At 46.9% G+C, this 21,279-nt stretch overlaps 1 protein-coding gene across 1 annotated transcript in view; it reads left to right on the top strand.

Annotated features, from left to right (window-relative positions):
- Positions 1-21,279, top strand: part of LOC122547709 (uncharacterized) — a 609,753-nt gene that overhangs the window by 443,969 nt on the left and 144,505 nt on the right. Inside the window, exons 74-76 of the mRNA XM_087989511.1 lie at positions 2,532-2,598; positions 4,918-5,084; positions 20,881-21,043. Coding sequence (XP_087845637.1) covers positions 2,532-2,598; positions 4,918-5,084; positions 20,881-21,043 — 397 coding nt within the window. The remainder of the gene's footprint in view (positions 1-2,531; positions 2,599-4,917; positions 5,085-20,880; positions 21,044-21,279) is intronic.

The raw sequence follows: 21,279 nt of genomic DNA on the forward strand, positions 1-21,279 counted from the left end.
CTGCCCTTGTCCTTATAAATGGAAGAGGCTGTGTATTTGGAAGTTGCTGGAGGTTAACAAAGAAGACTCAGGCAGATGGGAAATAAACAGAGAGAAAGAACGAACTTGCATTTCTATAGTACCATTTACATCCTCAGGAAGTCTTTACAACTGATTAAGAAATGTAATCATGTTACAATGATATTAGAGCTGCCCATAAGTTTTAAGGATAGTTTGCAGTGTATTGGTTTGTGTGTCTGTAGTCAAAAGGTGATCGAAATAAGTATTTTTTAAATGATGAAATGAGCAGGTAAATTGAGTCCGGAATAAGGAGCATTACTTTTCAAATTAGAGTGAAGCTGTTTGACAGTAATATCAGGAGGGACATATCTACATGAAGGGGGAATAACAATCTCCACCTCTTCCCCTCCAACATACCTCCCCTGCCCACCACCCCCCAAAATAAAAGAGGAAACTATTAGGTCTCAGGGTCATCATTTCAAAATTCAGATGGATAGATTTTTATTACGCTAGGGAGCAGAAGCAGGCTACTGGGTAGCGGTACCTGCCATCTTATTAATAGCTGAGCAGACTACAGGAGCCACATCACCACCTCCGGTTTACACTACTTATTTAATGTTCTGATTCAGCAATACCTTGGTTTTTAAACTTACATCCCTGTTTTTAAATCTCTCCATTGCCTTGCCTCCTCCCTATGTCTACCTTCACTCCCCGGCCTACAATCCCACAGCCCTCTCATTCTGGTCTCTGGCGCCTTTCTGATTTGAATCATTCTGCCGTTAGTGCCTGCACCTGCAGCTGCCTGGGCTCCAAGCTCTGGAGTTCCCTTGTACAACCCTCTCCCCCTGCGCACACGTTCCCGTTCCCCCCCCCCCCCCCCCCCCCCCCTGCCCCACGCTGCCTCCTCCCTTCCCTCATTCAGCATTTAAGATGCTCCTTAAAACCCAACCTGTTTGATCATGCTTTTGGTCACCTGTCCATGTATTACCTCGTGCAGTTCAATGGCCAACGTCTTTCCAGTGAAACCCATGTTCATTTTGTAACATTAAAAGAGCTAGATAAATGCAAGTTTTTTTTTTTTAGATTCACTACCATATGGAAACAGGCCCTTTGGCCTAACAAATCCACACCGATCCTCCACAGAGTAACTCACCCAGACCCATTCCCCATGCCTATATTTCCCCCTGACTAATGCACCTAACACTACGGGCAATTTAGCATGACCTGCACATCTTTGGATTGTGGGAGGAAACCGGAGCACCCGGAGGAAACCCACGCAGACACGGGGAGAATGTGCAAACTCCACACAGACAGTCACCTGAGTCGGGAATCGAACCTGGGTCCCTGGCGCTGTGAGGCAGCAGTGCTAATCACTGAGCCATCATGCCGCACATATTGTTGGGAAATGTTAATGTCAAATCTGAAAAATGAATTCAAGCTGCAATGCAAGAGAAAAATGGGTTGAAATGATTGAAATGGGAGTAACCGATATCAGGAGCATTATGTGTGATATCAGGGCAGACTGATTCTTGGCATATTTACTGGATTGAAAAATATTGGATTAATGATTTTCCATGATTATGACCCAATTAAGCAATTGAAGAATTAAAAAATTGTATTCTGTTTAATTGTGTTTTGTAATGAAAACTCTTTCTGTCAGAATAGCCATAGACCAAGAGCAGGATCAGAGCAGTGCTGGAAAAACACAGTAGGTCACACAGCATCTGAGGAGCAGGAAAATCGACGTTCCGATGAAGGGCTTTTGCCCGAAATGTCGATTTTCCTGCTCCTCGGATACTGCCTGACCTGCTGTGCTTTTCCAGCACCACTCTGATCTAGACTCTGATCTCCAGCATCTGCAGTGCTCACTTCTGCCAGAGACCAAGAGCAATCCAGTCAAAAGTGAGCAAATAGATTTTGGGTTTTATGGCTGTTTCTATGCACCAAATTAACATAAGCTTAGGCTAACAGATGTGAAAATACTTCATGGTTCAAAAACAAAGTTCCACAAGGACATGGCTATGTTTAAAAATGGATTATATTTGTAAATTGGAGTATGTAACAGACTCATTTATGTTAGAGTAGACATTTTGAGCTTTCATGTATTTTAACGTTTTATTCATTCCTGGGATGTCGGAGTCCCTGGTTAGACCAGCACTATGCCCCATCCCTAATTACCCTTGAACTGAATGGCATTTCAGAGGGCAGGAAAGAGATAACCACGCTGCTGTGGGTCTGGAGTCACATGTAGGCCGGACCAGGTAAGGAGGGCAATCCTGATGAAGGGCTTTTGCCCGAAACGTTGATTTTCCTGCTCCTGACCTGCTGCGCTTTTCCAGCACCACTCTGATCGAGACCAAGGATGGCAGATTCCCTCCTCTAAATGGCATTTGTGAACCAGATTGTTTTACAATAATCAGCCCTGGCATCATGGACACCTTTAGACTGGCTTCTAATTCCAGATTTTTATTGAATTAATATTTCACACCTACCATGCTGGGGTTAGAACCCATGTTGGATTATTAATCCAGAGACATGACGACTATGCTCCCTCCTCCGGTTTTTCTGTGGTTTGCAATCATGCCTATATCGGTATTGGTATGTTATGGAATTTTTAGGAATATGTAGATGTATCAACTAAACAATTTGGGATGATGTTAACCCATTGAGGGTGCCAATCTGTAAAGGAGAAACTACACTGTTCTGTCTGGAGGTCAGTGGTGAGTGGTGTCCCGCAGGGCTCTGTTAGAACATAGAGCATAGAACAGTACAGCACAGAACAGGCCCTTCAGCCCACGATGTTGTGCCGACCACTGATCCTCATGTATGCACCCTCAAATTTCTGTGACCATATGCATGTCCAGCAGTCTCTTAAATATCCCCAATGACCTTGCTTCCACAACTGCTGCTGGCAACGCATTTCATGCTCCTCCAATTGTCTGCGTAAAGAACCCACCTCTGACATCCCCTCGATACTTTCCGCCAAAGAGCTTAAAACTATGACCCTTCGTGTTAACAATTTTTGCACCGGGAAAAAGTCTCTGGCTATCAACTCTATCTATGCCTCTCATTATCTTGTACACCTCAATTAGGTCCCCTCTCTTCCTTCTTTTTTCCAGTGAAAAAAGTCCGAGCTCAGTCAACCTCTCTTCGTAAGATAAGCCCTCCATTCCAGGCAGCATCCTGCTAAACCTCCTCTGAATCCTCTCCAAAGCATCCACATCTTCCCTATAATAGGGCGACCAGAACTGGACACAGTATTCCAAGTGCGGTCTAACCAAAGTTTTACAGAGCTGCAACAAGATCTCACGACTCTTAAACCCAATCCCCCTGTTAATGAAAGCCAAAACACCATATGCTTTCTTAACAACCCTGTCCACTTAGGTGGCCATTTTAAGCGATCTATGTACCTGCACCCCAAGATCCCTCTGTTCCTCCACACTGCCAAGAATCCTATCCTTAATCCTGTACTCAGCTTTCAAGTTCGATCGTCCAAAATGCATCACCTTGCACTTATCCAGGTTGAACTCCATCTGCCACCTCTCAGCCCATCTCTGCATCCTGTCAATGTCACGCTGCAGCCTACAACAGCCCTCTATACTGTCAACGACACCTCCAACCTTTGTGTCATCTGAAAACTTGCTGACCCATCCTTCAATCCCCTCATCCAAGTCATTAATAAAAATTACAAACAGTAGAGGCCCAAGGACAGAGCCCTGTGGAACACCACTCACCACAGACTTCCAGGCAGAATATTTTCCTTCTACTACCACTCACTGTCTTCTGTTGGCCAGACAATTCTGTATCCAGGCAGCTAAGTTCCCCTGTATCCCATTCCTCCTGACCTTCTGAATGAGCCTAACATGGGGAACCTTATCAAATGCCTTGCTGAACTCCATATACACCACATCCACCACTTGACCCTCATCAACTTGTCTAGTAACATCCTCAAAGAGCTTCATAAGTTTTGTGAGGCATGACCTGTCCCTCACAAAGACGTGCTGACTGCAATTAATCAAGCCAAGCTCTTCCAGATGGTCATAAATCCTATCCCTCAGAATCCTTTCTAACACCTTGCAGACGACAGACGTGAGACTTACTGATCTGTAATTGCCGGGGAATTCCCTATTTTCTTTCTTGGGCCTCTGCTCTTTGTAGTTTTTATAAATGACTTGGATGAGGAGGTTGAGGGGTGGGTTAGTAAATTTGCCGATGACACAAAGGTTGGAGGTGCCGTTGATAGTATCGAGGGCTATTGCAGACTGCAGCGCAACAGAGACAGGATGCAGAGCTGGGCTGGGAAATCGCAGATGGAGCTCAACCTGGATAAATGAGAAGTGATGTATTTTGGAAGGTCTAAACTCAAATGCTGAATATAGGATTAAAGACAGGATTCTTGGCAGTGTGGAGGGACAGAGGGATCTTGGTGTTCAAGTGCATTATCCCTCTGACAGTGCAGTGCTCCCTCAGCCCTGACTTCTGACAGTCAGTACACAGTGGAAAACCAGCTCTGAGTTCCTGGTTGACTGTTTTTGTCCTGTTGACTGTAGTTGTCATTCTGTCTGCAGGTTTTGTGTCGTGTACCAAACCATTGAGGGTTACTGCTGACTGGCCCTTGCTCCCCATTACTCCCCCGCCCATGGTCAGGGGCATCTGGAACTCCAATTGGCTTCCCTCTTTTATTAAGTGTCATTTCTTTTGTACCTATTTTGATAAATTTAATGAAACTTGGACCTGGAAACGGTCTTGCAACTAATCAGGTCTTACAGACCTTTTAGACTGACTGTCTCAACTCAGTTTATGTGTAATTTCCTTACGTCATGCATCAAACTTAGTGATTCCCCAAAATTATACAGGTGAGCTATTTGTTCTCCTTCAGGTTTGGCGCTGTGCTGTAAGCTGTGCTTTCTGTTTTAGGATTGCATGGGGGAAATTAACCTCTACAACAGGAATAAGGTGCAGCTGAAACAACTTGGGGATGAACTGATCAAAGCCAGCAGCCCATCGAAAGCACCGGAGATCGACAACAAACTTAATCTCATCAACAGGAACTGGCAACACCTCCGTGAAGTCATTGAGGCCAGGTAAGGCAAAAGGAAGGGTGGGGGGGGGGGGGGGGAGGGGGCGGGGGGGTGAAGGTGAAGGACCAGGTGGTTAAAGGTTAGGGACAAGAGCAAGCTGTGAGGATAATGGAGAGGTGGAAGTGAGTAGAACCCCATCCTGCCTTATAAATGGTGTCAGTGACGTGGGGAGGAATTTTGAGCTTAATCATTCACAGGTTGAGGGAGTTGCTGGCTAAACCAGCATTTATTGTCCATCCATAATTATCCAGAGGGCATTTAAGAGTCAACCACGTTGCTGTGGGTCTGGAGTCATGTGCAGACCAGACCAGGTAAGGATGGTAGTATCCCTCCCTAAAGGGGATTAGTGAACCAGATTAGTTTTCCTGGTAATGGATTCATTGTCATCAGTAGACTCTTAATTTCAATGATTTCCAATCCCACCACCAGCCACTGTGGGATTTGAACCAGGGTATCCAGAATATTTCCGGGGTCTCTGGATCCTGATGAAGGGCTGATGCACGAAACGTTGACTCTCCTGCTCCTTGGATGCTACCTGACCAGCTCTGCTTTTCCAGCAACACATTCTTTGTCTCTGGAGTAACAGCCCAGCGATGATGCACCACAAGACCATCACCTGCCCTTCCCTTGTAAAGAAGGAAAACAGGACATTGATGGCAAATGAAAGAGGAATATTAAAGAACAGAGTTTAGACACAGGGGCAATGTTGAGTGAGAAACAATCTTGTTAAATATGAATTAAAATATCTGTGGTAATACAGTGTCCATAATTAAGAAAGGATGCAACAGGTAATGTGTGATGTGCTGGGGGAACCAGACAGGAATTGTAGAGTCATAACTACAAAAAAAGGCAGGACATTAAACATTACAGCATAATACATTTAAAAATATGAGGGAGAGAAATGGAAGGTGGAATAGTGCTGTTGGGAACTCTCAATCTTCAGCACAAAAATATGAACAGACATGAAAGATGATGTGTCGGTTTAATATGTGTCGTTCCAGGATCACCAATTAGTGGGAAGGGTTTAAGAGGAAATCGGCGAGGTCAGAGGTTGAGAAGGAGGGTGCTTCAGGGTAACCTTAGCCGGTCTGGGATTGAACCCACGCTGTAGGCATCACTCTGCATCACAAACCAGCCATCCACCCAACTGAGCTAAAATCTGACAGGGTACTAAAGGATTACTAACCTTTTGAGGGTGGACTGAGAGAACGCCACTGAGGGAGTGCCGCATTGTATGAGAGTCAGTGCTGAGGGAGTGCCGAACTGTTGGAGGATCAGTGCTGAGGGCGTGCCACACTGTCGGAGGATCAGTGCTGAGGGAGTGCCACACTGTCGGAGGATCAGTGCTGAGGGACTGTCACACTGTCGGAGGGTCAGTGCTGAGGGAGTGCCGCACTGTCAGAGGGTCAGTGCTGAGGGAGTGCTGCATTGTTGCAGGGTCAGTGCTGAGGGAGTGCCGCACTGTCAGAGGGTCAGTGCTGAGGGAGTGCTGCATTGTTGCAGGGTCAGTGCTGAGGGAGTGCCACACTGTCGGAGGATCAGTGCTGAGGGAGTGCCGCACTGTATGAGGGTCAGTGCTGAGGGAGTGCTGCATTGTCGGAGGATCAGTGCTGAGGGAGTGCCACACTGTCAGAGGGTCAGTGCTGAGGGAGTGCCGCGCTGTCAGAGGGTCAGTGCTGAGGGAGTGCCGCGCTGTATGAGGGTCAGTGCTGAGGGAGTGCCGCACTATATGAGGGTCAGTGCTGAGGGAGTGCCGCACTGTCAGAGGATCAGTGCTGAGGGAGTGCCGCACTGTATGAGGGTCAGTGCTGAGGGAGTGCTGCATTGTCGGAGGATCAGTGCTGAGGGAGTGCCGCACTGTATGAGGGTCAGTGCTGAGGGAGTGCTGCATTGTCGGAGGATCAGTGCTGAGGGAGTGCCACACTGTCAGAGGGTCAGTGCTGAGGGAGTGCCGCGCTGTCAGAGGGTCAGTGCTGAGGGAGTGCCGCGCTGTATGAGGGTCAGTGCTGAGGGAGTGCCGCACTGTATGAGGGTCAGTGCTGAGGGAGTGCCGCACTGTCAGAGGATCAGTGCTGAGGGAGTGCCGCACTGTATAAGGGTCAGTGCTGAGGGAGTGCTGCACTGTCGGAGGGTCAGTGCTGAGAATGAGAAATTCTTACTAAAAGGGATTAATATTTTGAACTAACTGCATTCATCCCTTCAGTCAAATGACCAAATGGAACATTTATAACTCTTCAGTCAATCTTTGCTGCAGAATTCTGTTACTATATTTAAAACAAACTCCGGTACCAGAGAGAGAACCTATCTCCACCTAAAGTGGATTCGGACACTGGTAGCTGGATTTAAAGCTGGTCCCAGTGAACACCCACTGTGTCCTTGCTGAAGCAGTAAGTCTCCCTAAGGTACGCTGCTAATTACCACATACCATGCAGCTGACAGAAGGAGGGGCCCAGTGACACAATCTCAACACGGACAGATGATCAGGGGAGTGTCTGACACAGCGCACGCTAATCCTTTTCACTGGGTTAAGCCAAACCCCAGCAGCTTTTCTATGGAGACATCTGTTGCCTTCAGCACCTGGCCTTCAAGCCCAGCCCCACCAGAGGAGTCTCTGTGTCCGTATCCTTCCAGCCTCAAAACATAAAGAAACATCAGACCCTGGGAACAACTCTTAACAGAGTCTCGACTGAGCACTCTGCATCAACACTGGGAGAGACAGTCCTGTGAGTGTGTCATCCAACTGACTGACTGGCTCAAGTGGCTGTGTTCTCATGACACAGGCTGGGGCACTGACAGTGTGAAGGGCAGAGAGTCATAGAGATGTACAGCATGGAAACAGACCCTTCGGTCCAACCCGTCCATGTCGACCAGGTATACCAACCCAATCTAGTCCCACCTGCCAGCACTTGGCCCATATCCCTCCAAACCCTTCCTATTCATATACCCATCCAAATGCCTCTTAAATGTTGTAAATGTACCAGGAAGAGGAATTCCTGAAATATGTGCAAGAGAGGTTTCTTGCTCTGTGTATGTCCACCCTAATGAGGAAAGAGCCAGCACTGGGCCATGTTCTGCAGAGTGTATCGGAGCGGGATTCAGTCGGAGAGCGGTCAGAGTGTACCAGAGCCAATTTTGCAGCTATCACAGCTTGCTCGGATATTACCGACACTAGTGCAGAGACTGAGAATACCACACCTGCCCCAGCGCTATCTCCTTCGGGGTCTCTCCTCTGGCCAAACTCCTGTGATGTTGACACGGTCAGTGATGAATGCTGCATTCATTCAAATTTAAACCCTGTCACATCATCGACATCATGAATAATTTATATGAATGATTTGGATGCGAGCATAAGAAGTACAGTTAGCAAGTTTGCAGATGACACCAAAATTGGAGGTGTAGTGGACAGCGAAGAGGGTTACCTCAGATTACAACAGGATCTGGACCAGATGGGCCAATGGGCTGAGAAGTGGCAGATGGAGTTTAATTCAGATAAATGCGAGGTGCTGCATTTTGGGAAAGCAAATCTTAGCAGGACTTATACACTTAATGGTAATGTCCTAGGGAGTGTTGCTGAACAAAGAGACCTTGGAGTGCAGGTTCATAGCTCCTTGAAAGTGGAGTCACAGGTAGATAGGATAGTGAAGAAGGCGTTTGGTATGCTTTCCTTTATTGGTCAGAGTATTGAGTACAGGAGTTGGGAGGTCATGTTGCGGCTGTACAGGACATTGGTTAGGCCACTGTTGGAATATTGCGTGCAATTCTGGTCTCCTTCCTATCGGAAAGATGGTGTGAAATTTGAAAGGGTCCAGAAAAGATTTACAAGGATGTAGTTCTGGTCACCGCATTATAGGAAGGATGTGGAAGCTTTGGAAAGGACTCAGAGGAGACTTACTAGAATGTTGCCTGGTGTGGAGGGAATGACCTTATAGAGGTTTACAAAATTATGAGGGGCATGAATAGGGTAAATAGACAAAGTCTTTTCCCTGGGGTTGGGGAGACCAGAACTAGAGGGCATAGGTTTAGGGTTAGAGGGGAAAGATATAAAAGAGACCTAAGGGGCAACTTTTTCACACAGAGGGTGGTACGTGTATGGAATGAGCTGCCAGAGGAAGTGGTGGAGGCTGGTACAATTGCAACATTTAAGAGGCATTTGGATGGGTATATGAATAGGAAGGGTTTGGAGGGATATGGGCCGGGTGCTGGCAGGTGGGACTAGATTGGGTTGGGATATCTGGTCGGCATGGACGGGTTGGACCGAAGGGTCTCTTTCCATGCTGTGCATCTCTATGACTCTATGACCTGAGGCTGTTTTAGTTTGAAAGAAGGTTGAGAGGTGACTTAATTGAGACATGTTAGATAATCAGAGAGTTAGATAGGGTGGACAATGAGAGCCTTTTTCCTCGGATGGTGATGGCTAGCATGAGGGGACATAGCTTTAAACTGAGGGGTGATAGATATAGGACAGATGTCAGAGGTAGTTTCTTTATTCAGAGAGTAGTAGGGGTGTGGAACGCACTGTCTGCAACAGTAGTAGACTAGCCAACTTTAAGGCCATTTAAATGGTCATTGGATAGACATACGGATGATAATGAAACAGGGGGCAGGGTGGGAGGAGGTGTGGTCTAGGTAGCTGTGGGAGTCGGTCGGTTTATAGTAAATGTCCGTGTTGATTCGGTCGCCTGAGATAGAAATGGAAAGGTCTAGGAAGGGGAGGGAGGAGTCTGAGACGGTCCAGGTGAATTTGAGGTCAGAGTGGAAGGTGTTGGTCAAGTGGATGAACTGTTCAACCTCCTCGTGGGAGCACGGGGCGGCGCCGATACAGTCATCGATGTAGCGGAGGAAAAGGTGGGGGGTGGTGCCAGTGTAGCTGCGGAAGATGGACTGTTCCACATTTCCTACGAAGAGGCAGGCATAGCTGGGGCCCATGCGGGTGCCCATGGCTACTCCTTTGGTTTGGAGGATTGGAAAGAGAAGTTGTTCAGGGTGAGTACCAGTTCAGTCAGTCGAAGGAGGGTGTCAGTGGAAGGGTACTGGTTGGTACGGTGGGAAAGGAAGAAGCGGAGGGCTTTGAGTCCTTCGTGATGGGGGCTGGAGGTGTACAGGGACTGGATGTCCATGGTGAAGATAAGGCATTGGGGACCGGGGAAGCGCAAATCATGGAGGAGGTGGAGGGCGTGGGTGGTGTCCCGAACGTAGGTGGGGAGTTCTTGGACTAAGGGGGACAGGACTGTGTCGAGGTATGCAGAGATGAGTTCGGTGGGGCAGGAGCAGGCTGAGACGATGGGTCGGCCGGGGCAGTCAGGTTTGTGGATTTTGGGCAGGAGGTAGAAACGGGCGGTGCGGGGTTGTGGGACTATGAGGTTGGAGGCGGTGGATGGGAGATCCCCTGAGGTGATGAGGTTATGGATGGTCTGGGAGATGATGGTTTGGTGGTGGGAGGTGGGGTCATGGTCAAGTGGGCAGTAGGAGGAGGTGTCCACGAGCTGGCGTTTAACCTCAGTGGTGTAAAAGTCTTTCAGATAGTTCAGGTACCGGGTAGACACATTCATGTGAAGGGGAACAGGAGAAGGAGCTCTTTGGTTGATTAAAAGTGTTGGGATTAAGTTGAAACAGCAAGAGGAGTCTAATGGCATGTACAGCTCATACAGCCCAGAACTAAAGGCAGAAAACGCAGAGGTAAAGGGCCAAAAGAGACCGTGAGAATAGATCAGCAAAGACTACAATATTTCAAGAAGACAGCTCACTCCCACCATCTGCAGGACAGTTAGGGATGGACTGACCAGAGATTCCTACATCTCATGAGTGAATAAAAACAATTACAAAATGAAAGACAAAGCTATTTAGTAGACACTTGAATAACAAAGAGGAGTCAGAAAAAAGTGGGACTGATTGGGGACAAGGAGACAGAGGGTGTGTCTGAGGTCAAAAGTAAGAACTTCACAGAGACAAGGAAGCTGGAGGGGAGTTATGCTTTGAACAGAATAAAGATTGGTAAACGGGGTCAACTTACTGTTGGCGTAGCTGAAAGTCAAGAACTCACTTGGTCTGGACGGGCAGTGTCTCAGAGTGTTGAGGGAAAGGCTGTCGATGCTGGGTCAGTTCGTATATTCAAGGCTGAGACAGACAGATTTGTAATCAGGAAGGGAATCAAGGGTTAGGGGGAAAAGGCAGAAACGTGGAGTTGGGGATTATCAGATCAGCCATGAACTCATTGAAGCAGCTCAACTAAAGTGGCCTAATTCTGAATGGAATTAGTTTTATTGTCACATGTACTCAAATGAGTATAAGTCACCAGTTACAGCATTGTTTTAGGTATAGAGTACCTAGGTACAATCTATAGTTAGGGAACAGAGAAATGAAAAACAAAGCTACATTCTAGCTATAGACAGTATGACTATAGGTCAGGAAAAACAACAACCTAACTTAAGAAGAATCAATGGCTAATTGGAAAGAAGGCTAGAAATTGTGGAGACTCTGATCGTAACCTATCAATCCTTGTTAGACATGAGAGTGGTGTCAAAGGATGGAGGCTGTTACTCACCCCGAAACATCCCTCAACCTCTTAAAATCACCAACAACAACTCCAGACAAAGATCAGTGATGGAAATCTTTTCAGAGACAAAAATCAGGAATGAAAATAACTGAAAGTCAGCACAAAGGAACAAATGGAGAGGTCAGCTAGGGCCCTCAATCTGAAAGGCAGCTGAATGGGTTCTTACCACTAAACCCTCTGGGAAGCCCTTTCCTGATGAAGGCCTTATGCTCGAAACATCGATTTTCCTGCTCCTCAGATGCTGCCTGACCTGCTGTGCTTTTCCAGCACCACTCTGATCTGATCTATTCATGTCCCCATCCAAATGCCTTTTAAATGTTGCACCAGCCTCCACTACTTTCTCTGGCAACTCATTCCATACACGCATCACCCTCTACGTGAAAAAGTTGCCCCTTGGATCCCTTTTATATCTTTCTCTTCTCACCTAAAACCTATGCCCTGTAGTTCTGTTTGGACAGGTGGGGATGTCCACTTCCATCAGGATACTGTACAGCACACGTGCTCCACTTGTCACACTTCCTAATGGTAAGGCCAGTTGTAGTGCCAGTTTGAAGTTCAGTTGTGTTTCAGCTCGTAGGCACCTTTGCATAGTTACATCATTAACCCCGCATACCAAATGCTCTCTCAGCATTTCATTCAGGGATAGCCCAAAGTCACATGCCTCTGCCAGTCATCGTAACCTTTGTCAAAACTCCCGATACAGATTTCCCCGGAAGTCAAACTGCAGAAGAAAACTGATAGCGTCTCAGAACGAGAAGAGGCTTGGAGTTGAACAAAATCAGTCAACTCTTGAAACATTTTAGTATCTGCTGCCTCAGGGATAGTGAGGCTCCTAATAACTGAAAAAGCTGTGGGTCCACAAGCTGTCAGGAGAATTACTTATTAGAAGAAGGAAGCACAGGAACAGGCCCTTCAGCCCCCCAAGCCTGCACTGACACATTTTGCCCTTCTATACTAAAACTGTCATCACTAACAGGATCCGTATCCCTCTAATCCCTTCCTATTCATGTATTCATCCAGGTGCTTCTTGAATGCTGTGATTGTGCCTGCCTCCACCACCTCCCCTGGCAGCATGTTCCAGACACTCACCACCCTTTGTGTGAAGAACTTGCCTCACACATCTCTTTTAAACTTCTTTGCTTTTCATTTGCTCAGGAAAAACTCACAAATTCTTTCCAGTCTTCAACAGCAGTATCAAACAAGTCAAACTTACGTAGAACATCGAACATTACAGCGCAGTACAGGCCCTTTAGCCCTCAATGTTGCACAAACCTGTGAAACTAATCTGAAGCCCATCTAACCGACACTATTCCATTACCATCCGTATGTCTATCCAATGACCATTTAAATGCCCTTAAAGTTGGTGAGTCTACTACTGTTGCAGGCAGTGCCCCTACCACTCTCTGAGTGAAGAAACTACCTCTGACATCTGTCCTATATCTATCACCTCTCAATTTAAAGCTATGTCCCCTCATGCTAGCCATCACCATCCGAGAAAAAGGCTCTCATTGTCCACCCTATCTAACTCTCTGATTATCTTACATGTCTCAATTAAGTCACCTCTCAACCTTCTTTCAAACTAAAACAGCCTCAGGTCATAGAGTCATAGAGATGTACAGCATGGAAAGAGACCCTTCGCTCCAACCCGTCCATGCCGACCAGATATCCCAACCCAATCTAGTCCCACCTGCCAGCACCTGGCCCATATCCCTCCAAACTCTTCCTATTCATATACCCATCCAAATGCCTCTTAAATGTTTCAATTGTACCAGCCTCTACCACATCCTCTGGCAGCTCATTCCATACACGTACCACCCTCTGTGTGAAAAAGTTGCCCCTTAGGTCTCTTTTGTATCTTTCCCCTCTCACCCTAAACCTATGCCCTCTAGTTCTGGACTCCCCGACCCCAAGGAAAAGACTTTGTCTATTTACCCTATCCATGCCCCTCATAATTTTGTAAACCTCGAAGGTCATTCCCTCCATACCAGGCAACATTCTAGTAAGTCTCCTCTGAGTCCTTTCCAAAGCTTCCACATCCTTCCTATAATGCGGTGACCAGAACTACGTGCAGTATTCCAAGTGCGGCTGCACCAGAGTTTTGTACAGCTACAGCTACAGCATAACCTCATGGTTCCGGAACTCAGTCCCTCTACCAATAAAAGTTAACACACTGTATGCCTTCTTAACAATCCTATCAACCTGGGTGGCAACTTTCAGGGATCTATATACATGGACACTGAGATCTCTCTGCTCATCCACACCATTAAGAATCTTACCATTAGCCCAGTATTCTGTATTCCTGTTAGTCCTTCCAAAGTGAATCACCTCACACTTTTCCACATTAAATTCCATTTGCCACCTCTTAGCCCAGCTCTGCAGCTTATCTATGTCCCTCTGTGACCTGCAACATCCTTTGGCACTGTCCGCAACTCCATCAACCTTAGTGTCATCCGCAAATTTACTAACCCATCCTTCTACGCCCTCATCCAGGTCGTTTATAAAAATGACCAACAGCAGTGGCCCCAAAACAGATCCTTGCAGTACACCACTTGTAACTGAACTCCAGGATGAACATTTCCCATCAACCATCACCCTCTGCCTTCTTTCAGCTAGCCACTTTTTGATCCAAGCTGCTAAATCACCCTCAATCCCATGCCTTTGTATTTTGTGCAATAGCCTACCGTGGGGAACGTTATCAAACCCCTTACTGAAATCCAGATACACCACATCAACCGCTTTACCCTCATCCACCTGTTTGGTCACCATCTCAAAGAACTCAATAAGGTTTGTGAGGCACGTCCTACCCTTCACAAAACCTTGCAGAGTATCCCTAATCAACTTATTCCTCTGTAGATAATTATAAACCCTATCTCTTATAACCCTTTCCAACACTTTACCCACAACTGAAGTAAGGCTCACTGGTCTATAATTTCCAAGGTTGTCTCTACTCCCCTTCTTGAACAAGGGAACAACATTTGTATCCTCCAGTCTTCTGGCACTATTCCTGTAGACAATGACGACATAAAGATCAAAGCTAAAGGCTCTGCAATCTCCTCCCTGGCTTCCCAGAGAATCCTGGGATAAGTCCCATCGGGCCCAGGGAATTTATCTATTTTCACACTTTCCAGAATTGCTAACACCTCCTCCTTGTGAACCTCACTCCCATCCAGTCTAATGGTCTGTCTCTCAGTATTCTCCTCGACAACATTGTCTTTTTCTAGTGTGAACACTGGGGAAAAATATTCATTTACTGCCTTTCCTATCTGCTCATACTCCACGCACAACTTCCCACTACTGTCCTTGACTGGCTCTAATCTTACTCTAGTCATTCTTTTATTCCTGACATACTGATAGAAAGCTTTGGGATTTTCCTTGATCCTACCTCCCAAACATTCTCATGTTCATCCATGGCTCTTCTTAGCTCTCTCTTTCGGTCCTTCCTGGCTAAATTGTAACTCTCAAGCGCCCTAACTGAGTCTTCATGTCTCATCTTTGTATAAGCCTCCTTCTTCCTCTTGACAAGAGATTCAACTTGCTCAACCGCTTCCTCCCTGCCTGACAGGTACATACTTATCAAGGACATGCAGTAGCTGTTATAAAGTCATAGAGATGTATAGCATGGAAACAGACCCTTTGGTCCAACCTGTCCATGCCGACCAGATATCCCAACCCAATCTAGTCCCACCTGCCAGTACCCAGCTCATATCCCTCCAAACCCTTCCTATTCATATACCCATCCAAATGCCTTTTAAACATTGCAATTGTACCAGCCTCCAACACTTCCTCTGGCAGCTCATTCCATACACGTACCACCCTCTGCGTGAAAACGTTGCCCCTTAGGTCTCTTTTATATCTTTCCCTCTCACCCTAAACCTATGCCCTCTAGTTCTGGACTCCCCCACCCCAGGGAAAAGACTTGGCCTATTTATCCTATCCATGCCCCTCATAATTTTGTAAACCTCTCCAGGGAAAAAGGCCCCAGCCTGTTCAGCCTCTCCCTATGGCTCAAATCCTCCAACCCTGGCAACATCCTTGGAAATCTTTTCTGAACCCTTTCAAATTTCACAACATCTTTCCAACAGGAAGGAGGCCAGAATTGCACACAATATTCCAACAGTGGCTTAACCAATGTCCTGTACAGCCGCAACATGACCTCCCAACTCCTGTACTCAATACTCTGACCAATAAAGGAAAGCATACCAAACACCTTCTTCACTATCCTATCTACCTGCGACTCTCCTTTCAAGGAGCTATGAACCTGCACTCCAAGGTCTCTTTATTTAGCAACACTCCCTAGGACATTACCATTAAGTGTATAACTCCTGCTAAGATTTGCTTTCCCAAAATGCAGCACCTCGCATTTATCTGAATTAAGCTCCATCTGCCTCTTCTCAGCCTATTGGCCCATCTGGTCAAGATCCTGTTGTAATCTGAGGTAACCCTCTTCGCTGTCCACTACACCTCCAATTTTGGTGTCATCTGCAAACTTACTAACTGTACCTCTTATGCTCGCATCCAAATCATTTATGTAAATGACAAGAGGGCCCAGCACTGATCCTTGTGGCACTCCACTGGTCACAGGCCTCCAGTCTGAAAAACAACCCTCCACCACCACTCTCTGCCTTCTAACTTTGAGTCAGTTTTGTATTCAAATGGCTAGTTCTCCCTGTATTCCATGAGATCTAACCTTGCTAATCAGTCTCCCATGGGGGACCTTGTTGAACGCCTTACTGAAGTCCAGATAGATCACATCTACTGCTCTGCCCTCATCAGTCCTCTTTGTTACTTCAAAAACCTCAATCAAGTTTGTGAGACATGATTTCCCACACACAAAGCCATGTTGACTATTCCTAATCAGTCCTTGCCTTTCCAAATACACACACATCCGGTCCCTCAGGATTCCCTCCAACAACTTGCCCACCACCGAGGTCAGGCTCACCGGTCTATAGTTCCCTGGCTTGTCCTTACCACCCTTCTTAAACAATGGCACCACGTTTGCTAACCTCCAGTCTTCCAGCACCTCACCTGTGACTATCGATAATACAAATATCTCAGGAAGAGGCCCAGCAATCACTCCTCTCACTTACCACAGAGTTTTCAGGTGCACCTGATCAGGTCCTGGGGATTTATCCACCTTTAACCGTTTCAAGACATCCAGCATTTCCTCCTCTGTAATCTGGACATTTTGCAAGATGTCACCATCTATTTTCCTCCAGTCTATATCTTCCATATCCTTTTCCACAGTAAATACTGATGCAAAATATTCATTTAGTATCTCCCCCATTTTCTGTGGCTCCACACAAAGGCCTCCTTGCTGATCTTTGAGGGGCCCTATTCTCTCCCTAGTTACCCATTTGTCCTTAATGTCTTTGTAAAAAACCATTGGATTCTCCTTAATTCTATTTACCAAAACTAGAAAGTCAGGATTGGTAGTAGCAAAACAAAGAAAACTAGATAATGTTACTAGTGCAGACACAATGGACTGAATAGTCTCCTGCACTATAACGATTTTGTGATAGACAGATAAGATTGTGAGGGGAAATGGAAATGCTGCTCAGAGTTTTGAGATGCTTTGGTGGAGTCACTGAGGCAGAAGGTTGGACTGTGATTGACAGCGATTAGAGGGAATCACACAGCGAGTAGCTCTGATCTAGATTCCCAAGAGAAGCAGAAAATAATCACAGGGCAGTAAAAACCCATCAGAACTGCAGATGCTGTAAATCAGAAACGAAACCACAAGTTGCTGGAAAAGCTCAGCAGGTCTGACAGCATCTGTGAAGAGGAATTAAAGTTAACATTTCAGGTCCAGTGACCTGTTCTGAGGAAGGGTTACTGGACCCAGAACACTAACTGTGACTTCTCTTCACAGATGCTGCCAGACCTGCTGAGCTTTTCCAGCAATGTCTGTTTTTGTTTGTAATATTTACAGGGCTCAGGGTTGAGGTAGGAATGCAGGGTGCGGGAGGAATACCAGGGATGGGAAACTCATCCGGGTTCAGTAGGTGACTGACCTGTATGTGTGCTGTGTTACTCTGTGTGGAGACAGAAGCTGCGCGCGTGTGTGTGTGTGAGCTTTCTCTCGGGGAATGTGTTGTTTGCAGTGATGGAGCTGAATTGTGTTACATTGTGCAGGGACGCGTGACTGACACTCACTGGGATCAGCTGTTTGCTGTGGAATTGGTTCAGGCTGGGGCCCAGTCTCTCTGCACACTGCCAGCCGAGTCAGCTCCATTGTCCCAGCATTTCACTGACTGCCTCACAGTCTGTTTACAAGTGTCTGGAGGTGATTTTGTGGCTCCCTCCCCTGACAATTGGCATCTGGTACCTTTTGAAATTCCACTGAAACCTGAGAGTGGGGGGAGGGGCAGGTGGTGCAATCTGGGCTGGAGGAGGGGAAATCGAGGGGGTTGGGGGAGAACCATTTGCCTTGTGCAGTGTTGTGTGCACGTAGATTGTAGGGTCGAGCCTGCTTTGATAGGTGAGGCCTCTCCCCCTCTCTCTCTCCCTCACCTTGGACATGCAGCACGCTGCTGATTCTTCAGGTAGGCATCTGCTGGTTATATTTGAGTCTAGAGCCCAGAGAGATCCTGTGAAGCAGGATCCCGTATTTAGCAGGGAGCTGTGTTTTTATAATGTCATTGCTTCACACACTCAGTGCTCAAATCAGCTGGAGTGAACAGTGACTTCATTCTGCTGCAGACGTACTATTGTGTGTGTGTCAGTGTGTGCGTGTGTGGGGAGAGTCTGTATGTCTGTACATTTGTGTCTGTGTGTGTGGGGAGAGTCTGTATGTCTGTACATTTGTGTCTGTGTGTGTGGGGAGAGTCTGTATGTCTGTACATTTGTGTCTGTGTGTGTGGGGAGAGTCTGTATGTCTGTACATTTGTGTCTGTGTGTGTGGGGAGAGTCTGTATGTCTGTACATTTGTGTCTGTGTGTGTGGGGAGAGTCTGTATGTCTGTACATTTGTGTCTCTGTGTGTGTGTGTGTGTGTCAGTGTGTGCGTGTGTGGGGAGAGTCTGTATGTCTGTACATTTGTGTCTCTGTGTGTGTGTGTCAGTGTGTGCGTGTGTGGGAGAGTCTATGTCTGTACATTTGTGTGTGTGTGTGTGTGTGTGTGTGTCAGTGTGTGGGTGTGGGGAGAGTCTGTATGTCTGTACATTTGTGTCTCTGTGTGTGTGTGTGTGTGTGTGTCAGTGTGTGCGTGTGTGGGAGAGTCTATGTCTGTACATTTGTGTGTGTGTGTGTGTGTGTCAGTGTGTGGGTGTGGGGAGAGTCTATGTCTGTACATTTGTGTGTGTGTGTGTGTGTGTTTTTACATAAACACTGGTATCAGAGCGCTGACTCTAAAGGATGTGAACAAGCAGCTCTCGACATGATTGGCATTGTCCCTGTTCCTCCCAGCTGCCTGTCTCTGAGCCGATGAAAGGTCATTTCTGGGTGGAGGATATTACAGCTCCAACAATCCCGAATATCCCAGGGAGGGAGTTGAGAGCATCCCCAGGAATACTGCACCAAACCACGGTGTGATTGGGATGCTTTTTCTTCGATTTATGTCAGACTGCTGCATGTACCAAAGAGGAAGTTCATATGTGGACGAAGGTTGATTTTCTGCAAGGCTTGGTATTGTCAAGAGGAATGATTTTGCTGACTGTGCGTGTACGTGCGTGTGTGTGTGTTTGTTACACGGATGGTGGTTGGGATCAGTTTGAGGGGAGTGGGATATCTGGAGAATGCCAAAGTAGGTTAGGCAGTGTTTTCATGGGAGGGGCTGCTCTTTGTTGAGGGATATATCTTGGTCAGGATGAAGCAAGAAATCTATTTCTTGAAATAATGCTGTTGGAGCTTTTCTGTTGAACTGAGTAGGCAGTCGGAGCTATGGTTTAATGTGACATCTGCTTGACACTTCCACGTGCACTGCCCCGTCAGTCAGGTGCACCCCGATGTTGGTGCTCAGTCAGGTTTGAGCGGAGAAGCTCCTGAGTCAGAGCAGGAAGGACTGGCCCAGTAAACTGCAGCTAGGAAAGCTCTGTGAGTGACCCTTTCACAAAGAGCTGCTTGACTCACGTCGTGCCAATACAGCCAAATCCAGGCAATCCTGCATTAAAGTCAGCAAACATACCTGAACCGAACCTGGATGCACCAGGTAAGAGTGCACCAAGCTCAGGCACTGCTCTGTGCTCATACAGTTTAGGAGCGGGAATAGATCACTCTCACATCAGCTCTCCCATTTGATAAGATCATTGCAGATCTGATTACTCCACATTCCCACTTACCCCTAATAACCTCTTTCTCTCTGACTTTCAACTCTCTCCCTCTCCCGGTTGCTGTTCCCAACAGGACAGCAGCAGTCTGGGCCCTGGCAAAGCAGGGAGCTGGTTGGGGAGAGGATTAAGGGCTTCACCACCACCCCCCCCCCCCCCCCCCCCCCCCCCCACGCCCCCCTCCCCAGCTCACACTCCCTCTTGGTGAATGTATACACTTGTGTGCTGGTGGGGACCGAGGGGAGAATTGTACTCTGTCTGCCTACAGGGTAATGGTGTCCAGTTCTGGGCCCTGCATTTCTGCAGGGATGTTAGGGTTTGGAGAGGGTGCAGAGTTGAATTTACCAGGATTGGGCCAGGGATGAGGGACTCGGTTATTGGGGAAATCGGACAAGCTGGGATTGTTATCCTGACAACAGAGGAGTTTAAAGGGAGATTTAGCAGAGCGGTTTCAAATTGCGAGTAGTTTTGACAGAGTAAATGAGGAGTGAGTACCCTGCCATGGAGACACTGTGGGAAAGGTGAAGAACAGCGATGGGTTTATTGAATGGTGAAACAGCCTCAAGGGGCTGAATGGCCTACTGCTATTTCTAGTATTCTGCAGTGTCAGACACTACGGGAGACAGATTTGAGGTGATTGTGAAAATATGCAAAGGGAAGTCAAGAATTTAATTTACTACCGTGTCGCTAAGATTCAGAGTTCAAGCAGGTGAAACCAATTTACTCGAAATTTTAAGAGGATTGGAGAGATTTGTACAGCCATGGGAAAAAAACAAGGCAATGCGTCTAACTGAACTGCTCTTTCACAGGGCTTGCAAAATCATGATGTGCTGAATGGCCTTCTAATGTACATTGATATAAAATATTCATTAGTTGTTATCTCTGGCCCACTCGAATCCCTGGAGTTCAGGGAGTGACAGGAAATCCCATTCCCTCATGACTCTGATCCATGTGAATCTCTGACCCCCCCCCCCCACACTCAGGGTGAAGAAGTTGAAGGACACTCTGTGCTCTGAGCAGCTCCTGGACAGGGAGATGAGTAACCTGAGGACCTGGCTCTCTCGCATCGAGTCGGAGCTCTCCAAACCCGTCATCTACAACATCTGCGATGATCAGGAAATTGAGAAGAAGCTTGCAGAGCAGCAGGTGAGTGACCCTGAAACAGGAGGTGACCATCCAGAAAAACTGGAAAATAAGATCCATAATCTTTGTTTGCTAATGTTGATGTTGCGATAATCCACCTTCAGCCAACCAGGCTCTTGCTGTTCAGTTATCTTTCTCTGGAGGCTTCCGCTTGTTTGTAAGACATAGACAGTGAGATAGGAGTTAGAGGGAAGCAGTTACTTTGAGGCATGGAGAAAGCTGGCTAACTGTTCAAAGGG

The sequence above is a fragment of the Chiloscyllium plagiosum genome, unplaced genomic scaffold (assembly GCF_037043375.1).
Source record: "Chiloscyllium plagiosum isolate Xiang-an unplaced genomic scaffold, Cpla_swu_hap1 HiC_scaffold_8, whole genome shotgun sequence".
Classification (NCBI taxonomy): Eukaryota; Metazoa; Chordata; class Chondrichthyes; order Orectolobiformes; family Hemiscylliidae; genus Chiloscyllium; species Chiloscyllium plagiosum.